This window comes from Ovis aries, chromosome 3, assembly GCF_016772045.2.
Source record: "Ovis aries strain OAR_USU_Benz2616 breed Rambouillet chromosome 3, ARS-UI_Ramb_v3.0, whole genome shotgun sequence".
Lineage (NCBI taxonomy): Eukaryota > Metazoa > Chordata > Mammalia > Artiodactyla > Bovidae > Ovis > Ovis aries.
In genome coordinates this window covers 102,598,231-102,618,985 of record NC_056056.1, presented here as the reverse complement: position 1 = coordinate 102,618,985, position 20,755 = coordinate 102,598,231, and the positions used below count along the sequence as shown (strand labels likewise).

The window sequence follows — 20,755 nt, the reverse complement described above, 5'->3', positions numbered from 1 at the left end:
GATTAACCATGCTGTGACGGTTTCAGGTGCATATCAGAACAACTCAGCCATACATATACATGTATCCATTCTCTCCCAAACTCCCCTCCCGTCCAGGTTGCCACCTAGCAATGAGCAGAGTTCCATATGCGATACAGCGGGTCCTTGTTGGTTCTCCATTTAAATACAGCAGCAAACACTTCGTTTTGCAAGCTTCGTAACTCTGTCCATCAGACCCTTCTCCTACACAAGTATCATTTTCACCACCATTCACTGCAACACATCCTAGCAGATTCCGCTTCAGGTTGTACAAATTTTGTCTTCTCAACTTGTTTGAAAACTCTTGCCTGCCCTTGTTCTCTACAGACTATTCGCAGAGGCCAATTCTTCAGTCACTTCAAACCTGGCATTGACTCCAAATAGCAAGGCAGCAGTTATTAACAGATAAGGCAGTACTATCTATCAACTCAAGCTAAAAAAAAAAAAAAAAAAACTACTCAAATAATTTGCTTGCCTTCTGATTACTGACATTGCTCTCAAGGTCCCCAACTCCTCAATCAAAAGTTACTACTGAAAGTCTAATGGTCTGAAATAAGATTATTTTCTCTGTACACGTATCTCTGGCTGTTACAGCTAAACACTGGTGAATGGATTTCTTGCTTGCTAACATGTGAGCCACTTTGGTTACAGCCTCATTAGAATCTTTTATTTTTGTGAAGAAGCTCTCAGTGAGGAGATGTATTTTAAACTTCCTAGTTTTTCTGACCATTGCTTTCCTGTGAGCTGGGGATATTTTGCGAGTGGTTAGTTTGGTAACATACTCTTTAGTACAGTTCCTTTACAAAGTCAACACAATGATGTGCCATCTAACTTTGTAAAAAGAACCCATATTCCACTGTGTTCTTTGACAACCGTCCGCTTATCTCTGCTGCTGTAGCCAAAAGACACACACAGACAACACAGAAACAACTGAGCGTGGCTATGTTCTAAACAAACTATTTATGGGCACTGAAATGGGAATATTTTCTAATTTTTAAATATCATGACATAGTACTATTCTTATTTTTTTCAACCACTTAACAATGAGAATAAACAATGAAAAAAATTTCAACATTCTTTGCTCACAGGCCATTCAAACAAGCAGCTAACCCTTGTGCTGTTAAATGATGCGTCAATTATCAAGTCTCAAAACATAATGACCAGGCTCAAATAATAAGATAAGACACACAAGTTGAAAACCATACAGGTAAAGTTTATACTCATTTTCTTGAATAATCATGTCTATTCTTGCTTTTAATTTTTATTTTATATTGGAGTATAGTTTTGGGGTTTCCCAGGTGGCACTAGTGGTAAAGAACCCACCCACCAACGCAGGAGATGTAAAAGATGAGGGTTTGATCCCTGGGCTGGGAAGGCCCCCTGAAGGAGAGCACGGCAGTCCACTCCAGTATTCTAATTGCCCGGAGAACCCCATAGACAGAGGAGCCTGGCGGGCTACAGTCCACAGGGTCATAGAGTCGGACACGACTGAAGCCACTTGGCACACAAGCATAGTTGATTTACAGTGTTCAGGAGCACAGCATAGTGATTCAATTACACATTTACATATATCATCTGCACAGGAAATATTCAACATATGAACTTCCTAAGTAATGTTTTTATTAAAAATTATTAATATTTATTTCATAAAAGTATATCCACAGAATTGATGCTTTTGAACTGTGGTGTTGGAGAAGACTCTTGAGAGTCCCTTGGACTGCAAGGAAATCCAACCAGTCCATTCTAAAGGAGATCAGCCCTGGGTGTTCTTTGGAAGGAATGATGCTAAAGCTGAAACTCCAGTACTCTGGCCACCTCATGTGCGGAGTTGACTCATTGGAAAAGACTCTGATGCTGGGAGGGGTTGGGGGCAGGAGGAGAAGGGGACGACAGAGGATGAGATGGCTGGATGGCATCAGCGACTCGATGGACGTGAGTCTGAGTGAACTGGAGTTGGTGATGGACAGGGAGGCCTGGCGTGCTGCGATTCATGGGGTCGCAAAGAGTCAGACACGACTGAGCGACTGAACTGAACTGAACTGAACTGAACTGAGGGAATGTTTGCTACGAAAACAGTACTATTTAATATTTAGTTAGGAAGTGGATTCAGGGCTGAAAAATACTGTGGAACATTTTAACATTTTGAAACATTTTAACTTATGAGATACCTGAATCTGTCACCTGATGAGTTCATTTAATTAGAAAAATAATTAGTAAATGATAAGACTGGCTTCATTAAAACCCTCTCACCTAGCAATTTTATACTGAAGAAATACTCTAGCATGTGCAGAAAGCACATATAGACTGTAGCAAAAATTGCAAACGATTTTAGTAGCAATGATTAGCAGACTGACTAATTCAATCAGGACATGCTAATACAAGGGAATATTAGGCAGCCAATTAAAAGAATGAAGAAAGAATAAAGAGAATGAAGTAAAGTTGTAGATGATGAAGTTGTGAGTCACTTCCATTTCTAAGCATACACTGGAGGGAAGCTCTAGTACATGTGCTTAAGTTTTCAGACCAGCAAAAAGATGAAGACAAACTTTATGACCAAACAGAACAGACAGTAATGTAATCATCTCTGGAGATCTATCCAACAGTGAAAATGAATGATCCATAGATACACAGAGCCACATGGTTGAATCTCACAATGGTGAGAGACAAAAAATGATAGATTACAGAATGACAATCATTTATATTTTAAAATAAACAAAATAAGGCTATGTATTATTCAGGGGAATATTACATGCATATTAAAAGCATAGATGGAAACAGTAACCACAAAATTTAGGATAGTAGTTACCTTCTTTTTTTTTTTTTCTTTTAACTTTTCAACTGTACCCTACAGCATATGGATCTTAATTCCCTGGCCAGGGAACGAACCTGTTCCCATTGCACTGGAAGGCAGAGTTTTAACCGCCGGATGGCCAGGAAAAGTCCTAAGAGGATTCTTATTACCTATCTCTTTCTCTGGTTCTCTCTGTCATGACCTACTGTATGGGCTACAGTTTAGCTACCAGTTTCCTCCCAATTGTTTACCATAAATCTCCATCATATTCCACAGCACCCTTGGGCATGAACTTCCCCAAGCTCTGTTCCAAGTCAGTCCCCTTAAGGCGAGCTACGGAGCTCCTTGTTCTGATGGGCTGCCTCTCCCCTGGAGCATACCTCTGCACCACTGCTCAGGATCCCTGGCAAGGACAGCAGCTGGGGGAAAATGACACTCCTGCTGTTCAAGCAGAGGTGTACAACCTCTGGGTTGCAGCAGTAGCCCTTCATGTCCTGCTGACTTCTCCCAGCATGAGGGGCCCAGTGGGCAGGAAGAGGCAATGGGGACCAAGAATTCATGCCCTGCCAGGCCTGCAGTGAAACTTTGCCCTAGGAGTGGAGGTGGGGTGGAGGAAGGGACCCTCAGGTCTCCAAGGGTCTGGATAGTGCTTCTGCAACAGGGAGCTGGGCGCGGGGAGATGACAGGTGCTGGTGGCCTGCCTTTGCCCTGGAGCAGGAACTGGCAGGAGGCGGACTCAGCAATCATGGCTGGACAAGCAGAGAGGATTTTCTGTGTCACTGAGCTTGGCCAGAGTAGGCAATGGTCAGAGCTCCAATGCCATAAACTATTTTTTTTTTTTTTTTAGATTTTTTGATGTGGACCATTTTAAAAATAAAGTCTTTATTGAAATCTGTAACAATACTGCTTCTGTTTTATGTTTCCATTTTTTAGCCAAAAGGCATGTGGAATCTTAGCTTCCTGACCAAGGATCGAACCTTTATTCCCCTGCAATGGAAGGTGACGTCTTAACTGCTGGAACACCGAGGAAGTCCCTCTAATGCCACAGACTCTTAATGTTTTTACTGAGATTCAGATGTTATAAGTAAATGGTTCTTCATTTGGTGTGCTTTTATGGAAAATAACTGTTACCAGTTATGGTAGACTCACTAGGAGAAGGTCTGTGAAGCCCCTCACACATTATTCCACTAAAGCATGCTTCTTAAGGGAGCAGATTTTTTATATTCGGTTGAAAAAAAAATCAGTTGCTTTTGCTTCTGATGCATGCTTTTGTTCTACCAGTTCCTAGGTCTCATCACCCAACAGTTCTCTTCTGGTTCTAAATATGTATGAGTCGATGTTTTAGATGGCCGTTACCTTCAAATTACTGCAGAGACATTTAATCATAAATGTCTCTATTTTCTATGCTACTCTCATAACCTGGAACATTCTCAGAAATTAAATAACTGACAGGTAATAGGGTTAATAAATGTCTCACATACACAGCTAATTTTATGAACATTTCTAGAGTGGGCTAAAATATAACCCAAATATAAAAATAATTAAACTCATTAATCCACTAAAATGACATAGAAATTAGTCAGGGTTATTGCACAAGCCTTGTAGCAAAAACTGAGTGATATTCACTGAACATAAAGCTGCTGGAGGGCTTCCCTGATGGCTCAGTGGTAAAGAATCCACCTGTCAGTACAGGAGACACGGATTTGATCCCTGGTCCAGGAAGATCCCACATGCCCCAGAGCAACTAAGCCCGTGTGCCACAACCACTAAGCCTGTGCTCTCGAGCCCAGTAACTGCAGCTACTGAGCCCAAGGACCCTAGAGCCCGTGTTCCACAATGAGAGAATCCACCACAATGAGAAGCCCACACATTGCACCTAGAGAGTAGCCCCCACTCTATACAGCCAGAGAAAAGCCCCCACAGCAACAAAGACCCTGCTGCTGCTGCTAAGTCGCTCCAGTCATGTCCGACTCTGTGCGACCCCACAGATGGCAGCCCACCAGGCTCCCCGTCCCCGGGATTTTCCAGGCAAGAACACTGGAGTGGGTTGCCATTTCCTTCTCTGAACAAAGATCCAGATAGCCAAAAATAAATTTAAAAAATTATTTTAACAAAATAAAACTGCTGGAGAGTTATAAGAATGTATCTGTTCTGTATACCTACAATAGTAATTAACCAATATAGTCTCTTCTGCATACCACTAGGAAAAGCATTAATTTAAGTAAAAGAATACATCTAATCATTCACTGAGTTGACGTCTATCAAGGGACGGGCTCTATTATTATATACCTGGTAGCTCAGGTGATAAAGAATCTGCCTGCAATGCAGGAGACCCAGGTTTGATCTCTGGGTGGGGAAGATCCGCTGGAGAGGAAATGGCTACCCACTCCAGTACTCTTGCCTAGGAGATCTCAGGGACAGAAGAGCCTGGTAGGCTGCAGTCCATAGGGTCGCAAGAGTCGGGCACAACTTAGCAACTGAACAGCAGCAACTATGTAGCTGATTGTGTTAGGCGCCTAGGCTAACTTTGCTGGACTTAACGAAGAAATTGGACTTAGGAACGCACTCTCAGAACAGAACTCATGCACATGTAGGGGCCTTAATACAGATATTTTTTGCTAATGGACACTGAAGGGGTGCAGGATTTCGGGGGTCTCCCAAGATTAGACCAGGCGGCTAGATGAACACTGATGGCACACACCACGGTGATCAATAAAGGAATGTCCCTACTACAGACGCCAGGGCAGATGGCCACGTGGCCTCCAGGGAGCTTTCCAGCGGGTATCTCAGTAGAGCCTTAAAGCTCAGGGGGGAGGCAGGGCTAAAGGCATGGATTCTGGCCCTCAGGTATTGTTGAGACCACGAGAGGAGCCTGCTAAGGGCATCCAGTATGAGCCTGCAGAAGGCGGCTGAAGATGGATTATCTGCCAGTGACGACAATGAAACAGCAGAGAGAGAGAAAGAGGAACCAGGAAATGAACCACTGCTCTGAAATCCTAGTCGGGTCAAGATAACAATAAAAGAATGTACTAGAACATGAGAACAATAAAAAGAGTACACTGGTATATATAACCCTAAACCTGCTTAACATCTGAAAAGAACTTAAAATTACTTTAGGACTAGGTTCAGCAAAGGACAGGACATTTTCCCAGTACAAAGTGAGTCTCACCTATTCTGAAATAGCCATCTTCTAATCGTTTGTCTTTGGTTTCTTTGCTGATTTCCAAACCTTCACTCTAAAACAGAACAAAGACATGAATAATTACTTCTATTTAAAATAAATCTAAGTCATTAATCCATTTTATAAACATAAAAGTGACATCTGTGGCACAGCTACCTCTGAAGAGAAAATGCCATTTCAGTCTTGAACCTCAAAAGGCTTATTAATGTTAAGTGCTCTTGTATTAAACCATCATCTGACTCTGTATATAATATACTGTTGGCTAGGAATTTTAGATTTTAATTATTTCCCAATTTAGATCAATTTAATAGAATGCAGTATTCTATTAAAAACAGACAGAGGTAAAGAACTGTATGTTAACTAGAAAGATGTTAAGCATCCCTTGTGAAAGTCACTCAGTCGTGTCTGACTCTGTGACCCCATGGACTGGTAGCCCACCAGGCTTCTCTGTTCATGGGATTCTCCAGGCAGGACTACTGGAGTGGATTGCCATCTCCTTCTCCAAAGCATTCCTAAAAGACCAATAATTTTCTGTATTATTCAACAGGCATTAAAACTACATGGTGTTTTGGGATTCAAAATACAAACAGCAAGTAAGCATTAACATCAAATAACGATTCATTTATTTTCCCAGTACAAATGTCCAAGTAATCTTCCAATCGGAAACAAGATAAAGGCTCTTTCTATGAATAAGGCACATAGGACAATATACTAGGTGTTTCATAGTTCCCAAGAATTAGTATGACTCACCACCAAGGTCCTGCAATCATGAGAATTTTCTTTCATAAGCAAGAAGAGCCTCAAATCGAATCTATCAGTATTAGTTCTCAAAGGAAACTGAGGGGGAAACATGGTCATACCTTCAAAGGCAAAACTTCCACAGTTGTGTTGAGCAGAATATCCCCTGGATGTTCCTGGTTGCCACTATGGAACAAATAACTGGAAAGACAAACATAAAAATAAGAATATGAATCAGATTTGACCAAGTTTCAGGAAGATGGCCTTTACCTTAGCGTAAGGTCGACACTAGAATTTGTAACTACACATCATGTGTTCTGAATAGCTGCATGGATATTAAAAAACTAAGGACGATATGTCAACTCCTCTGTCAGAGGGGCATGCTTGCTGCCAACATAATAATGCACTTAACAGACCAAAAACCAAAAAAATGGTAACAGTTTTTTGTTGCTGTTTACCCTGCTTTAAGTATATTAACTTCTTGATGGAAAATGACAATTGTAGCCGCTAAAGAACACTACTGTATCTTTTTTTCTATATTTATTTGTTATTTATTTGGCTGCATTGGGCCTTAGCTGCAGCATGGAGGATCTTTCATTGCGGCACGCGGCCTCAGTAGCTGTGATACGCAGGCTTAGTTGCCCCACGGCACGTGGGATCTTAGTTCCCTGACCACGGTTCGAACCTGTGCCCCCTGCCTTGCAAGACAAACTCTTAAACCACTGGACCACCGGGAAAGTCCCACTACTGGATCTTGTTATCAGACAAAATGTTCACTAGGACAGCAAGGAGTTGCGGCAAGTTCAGACTAGTTTTAGCCAATATAAATAATTTTGGTATGAACAGATAAAGTGAATTAACCAATTCCAAATATCAGAATCACTCCATTTGTCAACATTAACAAATTTTTGGATATCATGACTGATTACATGATACTGTTGTTCAATCGCTAAGTCCTGTTTGCGACCCCATGGAATGCAGCATGGCAGGTTTCCCTAACCTTCGGTATCTCCTGGAATTTGTTCAAACTCATGTCCATTGAGCTGATGATACCATCCAACCCTTTCAAATACTCTATGGGTATAATGTTCTAGTGTTTTGATACTTTGAAAACTAGTGTGTACGTCCAAAGTGTGTGAGAAAGGGTGGAAGCTGGATAGGGTGCAAAGCATACCTAAGCCTAAACCTAAAACTTGAGTTTAGTGAAGTTCAGTGGTTAAAAGCTCATGGTAAGGACTCAGAGGCTCCTCCCTGGATCTCTCATTTCCTGGAATTCTCATCTTGTGCAAGTTTCATTAAGCTTTCTGAGCCCGTGTCTCCTCAATACAATCAGCTATTTCCATCTATCTCGCACAGTCATACCAGAAAGTTCCTGAGAATTAACTAAAACTACCTTATATGTTAAAAATAGTGAGTAATAGTCACAGAATAGTTATGATACCCTTATAGTATGGTATTTGTGGGCAAGAATTTGGTTTTCAAATGTCACACAGACCAGGGACCCTAATAAGAAGCTGCTTCCAAGCTAAATATACCAAAACTAACTCCCAGAGTTTCCAGATGAGATCCATTTTTTAGAAGGCATCTTTGACTCAGAATGTCATATAACCACAGGCCATTCAATAACTCAACGATAAATGCCAAATCATAGGACAGGGAAGCCACTTTTTAGAAAAGAGCCCATGAATATAATCTGGAGTTAAGACAGACTGATCCAGAGGTGTTCACTATGTAATTATTTATAGTGAAAACCTCCATATCACCTAAAAAGTTTAACATTGTAAGATGTACATGATGGTAGAACCACACAATGAGATATTGTACAGTCATCAAAATACTTGATTGGCCCAAAAGTTCATTTGGGTTCTCCTATACGATGCTATGGGAAAACCTGAATAGACGTTTGGACCAACTCAATACTTGTGAGTCACAACAGAGTATAATGGAAAATGTAAGATATAAAACTACAAGTAGACCATGGTCTTAATGTCGAAAATACACAGAATTACGGAGAAAAAAAGGTGCCAACGTGGTCATAATGGTTTCCTTGGGGTTATGATTTTTTCCTCGGTATTTTTAGAGATTGTTTTTTCTGTGAACCTTTTTTAGTCTTTATTGAGTTTGTTCCAACACGGCCTCTGTTTTATGTTTTTGGTCGTAGGGCTTGTGGGATCTTAGCTGCCTGCCCAGGGATCCAACCCACAGCCCCTGCATCACAAGGCAAAATCTTAACCACTGGGCCCCCAGGGAAGCCCTTTCCTCATTTTCACACTTTAAAATTTTTTTATAATGCACATATATGTTATAGAAAGAATATTTTTTCTATATTAATAAATTTTGCTACTTCCCCTCTCAGCGAGTAAATTATGGCAAAAATCCAGTAATCCCTTTTTTCTGTCCTAGGAAGGTCAAGAAAATTCTTATATACTGTGATTTTAGAAGACTTGTGTTTCACTAGAAAAGTGCCCGCAATAGAGTCATCGTAAATATTACTTCACAGAGGTTTACTGTAAATATATTTGTTGTTACTAAGTTTGATCTCCAATATATGAGCTCTTTAGCAGATTCTTTGATGGAACTATTTTTATGTGCTAAAAATAAACTCATAAATTGGTTTCAGGCTATTCTTGTTGAAGTGAAAACTGTTGTTTCTGATTGTAGGATGACTCATGAAAATGTGGTAAACAATACCTCTCAGGGCAGAGTTCCACTATACAGTACAAAATGAACATTAAATAACAATAAAACCAATATTAAATACTCATATAAGTGAAAAATATTACTCATAAATTTAATATGTTTTGCCAGTGATCTTCCCATTGCTTATAACATTTTTATGCTTAAATTACTCTTTAGAATCAGCTTAGAGTAAGAAAAGAAAATTAATAGCATTACACGTAGCTATGCATTGTTACTGACCACCTTAAAAAGAATTATTAAGGTGGTCAAATATTTGACAAATTCTAAAAATCAAATGGCCTTCACAGGAAAACACATAACACCATATGCCACAGGCTAGGAAATTATATTCTATTCTGGGGATTATATGTAAGTATGCCACAGACAGTCTGGGGAACATACCCAAAACAGGGGAAAGACTGAAGGAATTGTGACCGTTAGGTGAAAAATGGGAAAGAAAAAGCCCCAACGTTTTCAAAGTGAACATAAACCCCAATCACAGAAAAGGGTTCTAAGACACATGTACTCCAATGTTCACTGGAGCACAATTTACAATAGGTAGGACATGGTAGCAACCTAGATGTCCACCAACAGATGAATGGATAAGGAAGTTGTGGAACGTATACACAGTGGATTATTACTCGGCCATAAAAAGGAATGCATCTGAGTCAGTCCTAATAAGACGGATGAACCTAGAGCCTATTATACAGAGGGCAATAAGTCAGAAAGTAAAAGACAAATATTGTATATTAATGCATACGATTCTAAAATGATAGTACTGACAATCCTACTTGCAAGCCGGCAAAGGAGACACAGACATTTTGGGACACAGTGGGGGAAGGGGAGGGGGGACGAAACGGGAGAAACAGCACTGAGACATACATATTACCACGTGTAAAGCAGACAGCCAGTGGGGGGTTCAGTGCAGATGCAGGGAGCCCAAAGCCAGCGCTCTGTGACAGCCTCGAGGGGTGGGGTGGGGAGAGGAGTGCTCAAGAGGGGACATATATATACCTAATGCTCATTCATGCTGACAAACGGCAAAAACTATTACCATATTGTAAAGTAATTATCTTCTAATTTTAAAGAAAGAAAAAGAAAAGGGTTGTAAATTCCTCCACGGCATATACTAAAAGTCATCCAGCACATGCAAAATCACTACCTAGGAACAGTCATACTCTGATAAATTTTATCATTTCAGCCGATTGCTGGGCCATCCACCAGCTCACAGTCATATCTTAAGGGATATTCTAAGGTAAGGGCAGGAAGACAAATTGGAGATTCTGAGGAAGAGTTCCACATACAAGTATTAGAAATCTCTACTAGGGACTTCCCTGGTGGTCCAACAGTTAAGACTGCATGCTCCCTGCAATTCCACAGGCCACAGCCAAAAGATCCTGCATCTTGCAACTAAGACCCAGTGTGACCAGGTAAGTTATAGATAAAAACAAGTATATTTTTAAAAATCTATACTAAACATGCTTTCAGAAATACCAATAGAATTTATCTAACATACTAAATAAATGCCAGTGTTCTATCTGAAAGCAACCCACCCATGATATTACTGAGTTGTAGGAAATGTATTTCACGTGCGTGCCTGAGTGCTCACTGCGAACCCATGGACTGCAGTCAGCCAGGCTCCTCTGGCCATGGAATTCTCCAGGCAAGAATACTGGAGTGGGTTGCTATTTCCTTCTACAGGGGATCTTCCTGACCCAGGGATCGAATCTTCATCTTTTACATCTCCCGCCTTGGCAGGAGAATTATTAACTTCACCACCTGGGAAACCCCACATATTTTATAATCTAACATTTAGGACTCATTGATTCCTTATATGTGTTACGTATACCAAAAAAAAAAAAAAAAAATTCTACCACAAATCACATTGTGAAGAAAAGGTCCAAATTGTAAGACCAAATTTTATTTCAATAAGGACCTACCTTTCCACGTTGACTGGCTTGTCGAATTTAAATAGGATGTAGTCTCCAGCTACTGGCGTTATAGCCCAGAAGAAGTCCTCACCCATGTAAGTTTTCTCCAGTGTATGACCTTGGTAGACCTTCAAAGAAGTAGATACCTCTGCAGGGGGGTTTACATGGATTTTGAGCAGTAATGGTTTCATGTAATCTTTATCCTAGGAGGAAAGACATATATGCTATTAAGCAACATACAGCTTATTTTTTTATTTGTTCAGAATCGCTTCTTTTCATTTACTTAATTTTTATTGGAGTATAGTTGATTTACAATGTTGTGTTAGGTTCAGGTATACAGCAAAGTAAATCACTTATGCATATACATATATCCACTTCTTTTTAGATTCTTTTCCTATCTAAGCCTTTACAGAATATTGGATAGAGCTCCCGATGCGATACAGTAGGTCCTTATTAGTTATCTGCTGCTTTGTTGTTTTTTTTAATTGGAGTATAACTGCTTTACAATGTGTGTTAGTTTCTGCTGTACAACAGCGGATCAGCTATAACTTACAGCTTATTTATATTTAAGAAGAACAATGATTATACATTAAATAGTAAACTGTCTGTGCATGAGAAAAATAAAATTAAATCACTAACCGTGAGTTTCTGAATTTTTCCTGTGAGTGAAGAATGCAGACCAACGTGTTGGAAAAGGGACGGCCTGAAACGAATTCGCAGATTTGCCTTCTGTCGATCACAGTGTTTCTAAATATTAAAGAGGAATGTTAGTGTTACACTAGAAAGTGACATCTTGTCCTCCTCTGAAAGCCGAGACATCCTTTAGAAGAGTAAATATTAAAAAGGAAATCCAACTGCATCTCATAATTCCAAGTCATGGGTTGTTTTTTTTTTTTTTTTTAGGGTCCTTTCTGAGAAGTTAATAGATTTTCTACCAACTTGATAAATAGACATGAAGGAGAAATTTAACATAAGCACTTCTAAGGGAAGAGGTAAGGATTTAATTTCAATCACCTTTTACAAAGTGTCAATATCAATTTGGCTTTTAATATTAAAATGCACCAACCCTAGAGGCTTGGTTCAAATACACAAAACAGCTACCCAAAATAATCCAATGAAGAGTTTGTAGATAAGGCCCATCTTGTTGCATCAAAGCAATGTGAAAATGGGAGGCAGTAAGTAGACTACAAGCAAGGAAACAGTCAAAACAGACAAATCCATCTCGACACAGCTGAGGGACATCTAAATTTCAGCTCAAGTGTCCCGTGGCCCCGATTTCAGATTACCAGCTGCTGGCATGGTGATCACACCTAGCGGACCCACAGCGCTGGCCGGGCTCCCGTGTGTTCACTAGCTCGGTGCTTCAGGACAGGTATGTTCTGAAGAATTTCATAACTCTTTCCACTTTCAATGACTTTTATAAGTTTTGGGTCAAGAACATAATGAAGAAGACAAATGTATATGGCATTTCGTCTTGAAAAACCTCTTGATAACTTTCTGGGTGTTAAAATGACTAATTTTTCTCAAGAGCTTTATTATTGCTAACGGGAGAGTAGAGGTGAAATTTTATATATACAAATATTTTGTAAGATAAAATTTTATAAATTCTTACTTACATATTTTAATTTTATAAATTATTGTTAAATTTTATATATTTAATAAAATAAATTTGTTAATATTAATAAAATTTTATTTTAAAATTATAAAATAATTTTATAAATTATAAAAATAAATTTTATTTACACAAACATTAAAAAAATTTGTTTATACAAACACAGTCACGAGTAAGGAGAGGAAAGGAAAGGGAGGGAAGAGAGGACAGGGGAGGAGCGGGGAGACGAGGGATGGTGGAGGTGGGCGGAGGGAGCAGGGTCTGAGCCCAACCCCATCACTCAACACACAGGCAAACAGATAACACATTTGGGGCTGAAGAGTCAGAGCAGGTCCATAAACCTTCGGAAGAATCTGTGAATTGTTTTTATCTCTTTTTCACAGTAACACTAGTTTATAATATAAGTTTCATGTGTGAACATTATATTTCCATTATTTTACCTCCCCTTACCCCCTGCCCTTGCCCCTCTGGTAACAACTACTCTCTTTTCTGTATCAGCATGCTTTGATTTGGTACTACTGGTGGGAATGTAAATTGGTGCACCAACTATGGAAACAGTATGGAGACTGCTCAAAAAATTAATAGAAGTTCCATGTGACCCAGCTATCCCATTTCTGGGTACTTATCCAAAGAACACAAAAACACTCATCAGCAAAAGCAGAGGCAGCCCTATGCTCATCACAACATTATTCACAATAGGCGTGATATGGAAGTAACCTGAGTACCCATCAATGGATGAATGGGCAAAGATGTGCTGTGTATACACACACAAACGGAATACTACTCAGACATATAAAAGATGAAATCTCTTCATCTGCAACAAGGTTGGCCCTTGAGCATATTATGCTTGGTGAAATAAGTGTAACTCTTGGAAGAGTCTCCTAGACCACCCTCAGAGGGACTGATTCTGGAGCAAGCAAGTGCATGGCGACAGTTTCCTTGACATCCTAGTGGAAGCAACTGACATGCCATGGGCCGCAGAAAGAAGAGTGAGAGAATGGGTCCCCATGGTTTTAATTTTTATTTCCAGAGACTTTTACCTCACAAGCTCATTTGAGAACTTAACCATGTATTAGGTAGGACTGCATGGAAGCAATTAAACGCAAGTATGTTGTATGAACGTGAAGATGACAGTAACAGTTCTGTGTCCTACAGTAAAAATTCCTGTAAATCTGCAAGGAAAATACAAGTAAGGGCTTCCATCATAAAAATGAGTTGATTGAATCAATTTCTATGTTCAGTCATTGTTGGAAAGTAGGCACTCTGCTATTTTGCTACATTCTATGAGTTGCTCTAAGAAAGTGATTATTTTTTCTAAAGAGAGAATGCAACAATAGCTTACAAACATTGTTTGTTTTCAGCTACCTATTTAACTGTTCCTTTACAAAAAATCTGGTTCCCTAGGAGTCATCACTTTCACTAAATACATAAAACAAGCCTGTTCCATTCTCCTAAGAGATAAGACTTACTGCATCTTTTTCAGGGTTGCAGACTTTCACCCACAGAATATGGTCCAAGAGCCAGTCAATGGGTTTCTCCTTATAGAACATAAATATGAATTCCACAATCAGAGTGAGGTCGGGTGCTTGAAACATTTTACCTGAAAAGACACTCCCAATCAGTAACTGTAGTAAGAAGCCAACCATCAGAACAACTTCAATGAGCGAAATCCATGCAACCAATAGACTGACGCTCGTGCTTTCAGCTATAAATCCTTATCAATAATTGTCCCAACTCTCTTGCCAAAACCAAATTTGCTTTAGCTAAGTTTAGCTGTCACCTGATATAAATGGAGCCCTTGATTTTCTCTACTACAAAATCTATCATACCACCACCAGCTCAAAGGATTCAAGAAGAGACTGGAGATGTTTCCTTCATGTCTCATTCAACTGCTCCTCATAAAAAAGGAACTTAAGATAAATTTAAGTTTAAACAAATTTTTAACTAAATTAATAAAAGCAAAACACAAGGACTCCTAATTCTGTCTTCACTGAAACCTTCACAAATATTTTTTGAGTTTTGACATAAATGATCAACAAGGTCAAAGCCTCAGCCTCTAATATTTACAGATTTAAAGCATTATAGGAAGTAAAATATTATTCTCTGGGGTGTTTTCTAAAAACCCATAAATTTCCTTCAATCTTCTACTTTAAAGATATTCTCTTTAGTTGGATGATTTAGGAATTTTAATGAAAACAAAAAAAAAAACCTTTTAAAATAAGCACCCTGACTAGCCCATGAAAGCACCCATGAATACAAATTAATGACTGGACAAGAACTTCATGTACTACACTGACTACCAGGAATTCCTATTAAAAAGCCATTAATGCAGCATTCTTTTTAAAAGGACCTCAATCTTGCAAAAGCTCTGGGCTTTAAAACGGGAGCTAGAGACGTCAGAGAAGGAACCAGACGTACTCCCGAGGACCGTGGCTGGTTCTGTCAGCATGGAAAGTCAGCAGGGCTGCCTTGCAGAACTCCAGAGTAAATACTACCATGTGAGACCTCTGTAAATACTACGCTGAGCTGACTTCAACATTTTATACATGGAAGTCTACCTAACTTATTAGGTAGTTATCATAACTACTTAAGTTATTAGTAAATTTCTTTAAAAGCAATCCCTTTCCAGAGAAAAAAGAGACAAATTTTTTAAGGTGGAAAAACAGTTCAAGATTCTAAGAGTCACAGTTATTTCTGAAAAGTAGATAAATCTGCCACTTTTCTTACCAATGAATCCCAGCTGGGAGAACTCAAGTATCATCCATTCCTCAGAAGAAAGTTGAAGTGCAAAATTTTTTATGGTGTTAAAGTAATTCTGTTTGACAATAATATCATCTTCAAGCTAAAGAAAGTTGAATAATCATATTAATGAATCAGAAAGAGAAGGGAAGATTTAGATGGGACACTCTGGAAAAACTCAAGCACACTTTTATAATGACAATCAAGAAAACAATGGTCAAAAATGATGAAAATAAAAATAAATTTTAGGACTTCCCTGGCAGTCCAGTGGTTAAGACTCTGAGTTCCCAATTCAGGGGGCCCAGGTTATATCCTCGGTCAGGGAAGATCCCACATGCCTCATAGTGTGGCCCCCCCCCAAAATAATAATAATTTTAAAAAATGATAAAATGAAAAGGAAAAAAACTAACAAATAAAAATAAATGTTATTAAAGAGAAATGTAGGAAATAAAATGGCAGATGCACACAGCAAATCAATAAAGCTGCTCCTCCACTACGAGAAATGACAGAGCATTCCACGAATTACTCATCTTGGCCCTTTATGGCTCCCAATAGGATTTCACACTCACCTGTTTCCTTTTCAAAGGAAAAGAATTTTACTGGCCTTTAAAAAAACATGTTTTTTCTTTTTACATAATACACGTAACAAGTCATTAAAAGAAAACAACACCTGGTCTTCCTCCTTTACCGCCCACCCTTCTAGGGGAGGCAACTCAAGTTCAAGGCTGGGTGGGCACCCACTGGCCGCCTCTAGAATGCAGACAACACAGGGGGACCAGACAGGCAGCCCTACCTCAAGGTTCCCACCCACCCTGAGATTTCTGTTAATCTGGATTCTTCCTCCTAACATATCATGACTATCTTTCCAGGTTAATAAGGATATGTTTAAAGCAGTCTCTTCAATAAATGTATACTACCCCCGGGGATCCATGGACAAATCATCTGTTTGTTCACAGGCAGACACCCAGGCTGTTTCTCATTCTTTGTCAATGCAAACAATGCTCACATTTCACATCAGTGCTATTCATTTCTGTAGGACTGGTTCCTAAAAGTTCTCTTTTCCAATGGCACCCCACTCCAGTACCCTTGCCTGGAAAATCCCGTGGACGGAGGAGCCTGGTGGGCTGCAGTCCATGGGGTCACTAGGAGTCGGACACGACTGAGCGACTTCACTTTCACTTTTCACTTTCATGCACTGGAGAAGGAAATGGCGACCCACTCCAGTGTTCTTGCCTGGAGAATCCCAGGGATGGGGGAGCCTGGTGGGCTGCCGTCTGTGGGGTCGCACAGAGCTGGACACGACTGAAGCGACTTAGCAGCAGCAGCTCAGTGTATCTGTTAAATCCCATGTGCTCTGCCATCACCACACGTGTTACTGGAAAGTTTATCAGGGAGTTGACAGAGATCAAGGCTCATGAGTGTCTGCAAAGACTTCTTCCTCCAAGTGTTCAGAGAATTTTAAAGTCACAACATGATTTTTTTACCTATGCATACATTCTTTTAAAAATATTCTTTACCACTGATGATTTTAATATCCCAGGAAAACTCTTCCTTCTTCTAATGACATGTTATCATTTTCAGTTATCTGCTAAGTAGTTTTTACTTATTTCAGTATTTGGGTTTTTCACAGATTTGAGTCCTATAAGCTTTCTTCCTGTCTGTGAAGAAACAGTAGTGGTTTTTGGAAAGGCATGATTCTGACTGGGCTTCCCAGGTGGCACAGTGATAAAGAACCTGCCTGCCAGTGCAGGAGATGCAAGAGATGTGGGCTCCATCTCTGGGTCAGGAAGATCGCTGGAGGAGGGCATAGCAATTGACCCCAGTATTCATGCCTGGAGAATCCCACGAACAGAGGAGCCTGGACGTGACTGAAGTGACTTGGCATGCACGCATACAATTTTGACTCACCAGTATTTACAGAGCTTTGATTATGTTCCAGACACAATCCCAAAGCCTGGGAACTCATCAGTAAACACAAACACAAGTTTTATACACTCAGAGCATGTAGGGAAGCCTGAGGGAAAATGAGAGCACAGAGTTCCCACTAGCACTTAACCTTGCTCTCCCAGAGATGCCCATGCTCACACCAAACGCTGACTGTGAATGCCCAAAGAAAAGATGACCCCAAATACCAGGCAATCCCAAGTTTTCCTAACAAGCAGATTAAAAAACAAGCTTGGTACTGATTTACATATACAGAAGTGTAGATGAAATTATTAAATGCCTATTTATATTTAGTACACTAAACTTGGCTATCACAAAAAAATTCCCTTTTATATTACATTAGAAATATTGCTTTGTTCCACTCTTAGCAAACAACTTTGCTTTCCAAAAAGACTTTTAAAGATAATTGTATATCATATACAGCTATGAAAAAATAATACAGAGAGACTCCAAGCAGTCCCAATATACATCTTCTGATAAAACTACAGCATGATATCACCAGCAGTAAATTGACTCTGACACAACTCATTCACCTATTCAAATCTCAGCAGTTTTACACAGACTTAGTTGTATGGGGGTGTGGTTTGTGTGTCTCTGTGTTTCGTTCCATGCACTCTGAACATGTGTGTGTCCGTTTGCAGGAGCACCACCAGAGCTGGGATACAGGACAGTTCCATCACAGGGATTCTCACGCCGCTCTTTATATTCACAGCCACCTCCCCCTCCTTTCCCCCCTTCCAAGCCTCTGGAAACCAAGAGTCTGTTCTCCATCTCCGTAATTTTGTCATTTCAAGAAAGCTATATAAGGACTTCCCTGGTGGTTCAGTGGCTACGACCCTGCCTTCCAATGCAGAGGGTGTGGGTTTGATCCCTGGTTGGGGAACTAAGATCCCACAGCCCACAGGGTGCAGCCAAACGTATTTTTGTTTTTAATAAAGACTGGGTTCTTATTACTCTACTCGTTTCTGGCTGTGCTGGGTCTTCGCTGCCGTACAAGCTTGTCTCCAGCTGTGGGACTCCTCTCCAGGTGTGGTGCGTGGGTCTCTCCCTGCACTGGGTTCTCTTGTGGCAGAGCAGGGGCTTCCGGACTTGCAGCACACAGGCTCAGGAGCAGCGGCTCGCCGGCTCAGGAGCACAGGCTCAGTAGTTGCGGCACGTGGGCTTAGTCGCTCTGCTGCAGGTGGGATCCTCCCAGATCAGGGATCGAACTTGTGTATCCTGCACTGGCAGGCAGATTCTTGACCACCAGGGAAGTCCAAAAACTGGGTTTTTAAACTGAGCATAATTCCCCTGAGATCCAGAATGCCATGTATCACAGTTCCTCTCTTTTCATTACTGGACAGTCCATAGTATGGAGGCACCACAGTTTGTCTAACCAGTCACCTGCCAAAGAACATATGGGTTGTTTCCAGGTTTTGCTATTAAGAATGAAGCTGCTATGAACCTTCATGTATAGGTCTTTCAGTGAACATATGTGCTTCTCTGACATCAATGTTTCATCACAGCAAGAACCACTCTTGGAAAATCTAACATATACCTCATTAGTGATCACTAGTTTATACAGGGAAGTGAAAATACAATGTGTTAAACACTGCGTTTGCACTACGTACCTGCAAAGTCTGAAAGAGGTGGAATATTACCTTTTTGTTCGAATTTTTAAAATGTACAAGGAGAAACCAAAAACTCATGTTGGTTGCCCATGAGGGAGGGAGGAGACGTGGGGAAACAACAGGGATAAAAGGAGGCCTCTGTACACATATCTTGTTTTACATAAGTTTTGATTTGGGAATATTATACTTTTTACAACTAAAAAAAAAAATGCTAACCACTGAATACAAATGGAAATAAATGAACCTACTTTCATATCAGGTTGTTATTAATGTGGTGACATAATATGAAGAATTTTATCAACTGACTTTCAAACATGGAATTTTGACTATATATCCACATCAGGATATACTCTTGGGGAGGGAAACAAGAATAAAAGATTTTTAATTGCATTTAGTAGTTTAATTGATGCTGTTATTTTGAAACTATTCTAGGTATTATTGTTGTTGTTTAGTCAGTAAGTTGTATCTGACCCTGTGACCCCTTGGACTGCAGCCCACCAGGCTCCTCTGTCCATGGGCTTTCCCAGGCAAGAATACTGGAGTGGGTTGCCATTTCCCTCTCCAGGAGATCTTCATGACCCAGGGATTGAACCCACATCTCCTGCATTGCAGGCAGGTTCTTTACCACAGAGCCACCAGAAAAGCCCATTCTAGGTATACTATAGAATAAAAGAATTATGTTATTTAGATAATTTTACTAAAACCAAGACTTTGAATGTAAGAGAAAAGAATATACATAAAATTCAAAAAAGTTAAATAAAAATATTATAATCTTACACTTGAATTGGGATTATCAATATAAATGTGATTTTTTTGTCCTCTGAGAAATAAGATGTTTCTTTCCTTACTAAAATACGTAGACGCAAAGACAGTAGCCATGAGCATCTCCAGCGCACAGTGTGGTTCTAAATACTGTATACCTCTAAAACAAACAGGACTCCTTAAAGAAATGGCTGGTTCTACATCTGGGACAGGAAATGCGCACGATGGGCCAGTCAGTAAGGAAGTGATCCAGGTGATTACTGGGCTTAAATGAAACAAATACAAAAGCCCATTTGAAGAAATGCTCATTGGCTTAGGATGGGCCAATACAAGCGGCAATATCAATAATGACTGCAGAGACTTCCCTGGTGGTCCAGTGGCTAAGACTTCGTGATCTCAATGCAGGGGGCTCGGGCCTGATCTCTGGTCAGGAAACTAGATCCTGCATGCCCACAACCAAAAGTTGCCATGTGCCACAGCTAAGACCGGTGGAGCCAGATAAACAAATAAATGAACATTTAGAAATAATGATTGAAAGCCTGAGGCAAACCAAATCTAGTTTTAAAAATCCATGAGTTCACAACAATACTTTAAAAATGCAGACTGCTAAGGTGTCAACTTAAAAATTAATAAAGAGAAAGAATCAAGCACTTAATCATCTTTTCCTTTGTAAACTATTTTTCAACATCATCAAACAGTTAAGAAAGGAGAGTCCTTTTACAGAAGAGCTCTATTTATAAGAACATTACA

At 39.9% G+C, this 20,755-nt stretch overlaps 1 protein-coding gene across 8 annotated transcripts in view; it reads right to left on the bottom strand.

Annotated features, from left to right (window-relative positions):
* The window catches only part of MGAT4A (alpha-1,3-mannosyl-glycoprotein 4-beta-N-acetylglucosaminyltransferase A), a 124,808-nt gene that overhangs the window by 9,347 nt on the left and 94,706 nt on the right, over positions 1–20,755 (bottom strand). For all 8 annotated transcript variants that reach the window (XM_060413945.1, XM_015094497.4, XM_060413947.1 and 5 more), the window contains 6 exons: positions 15,678–15,792; positions 14,420–14,550; positions 11,978–12,085; positions 11,348–11,541; positions 6,851–6,929; positions 5,979–6,045 (listed from right to left, as the gene is read on the bottom strand). In XM_060413945.1, the coding sequence (XP_060269928.1) occupies positions 5,979–6,045; positions 6,851–6,929; positions 11,348–11,541; positions 11,978–12,085; positions 14,420–14,550; positions 15,678–15,792 (694 nt within the window). The remainder of the gene's footprint in view (positions 1–5,978; positions 6,046–6,850; positions 6,930–11,347; positions 11,542–11,977; positions 12,086–14,419; positions 14,551–15,677; positions 15,793–20,755) is intronic.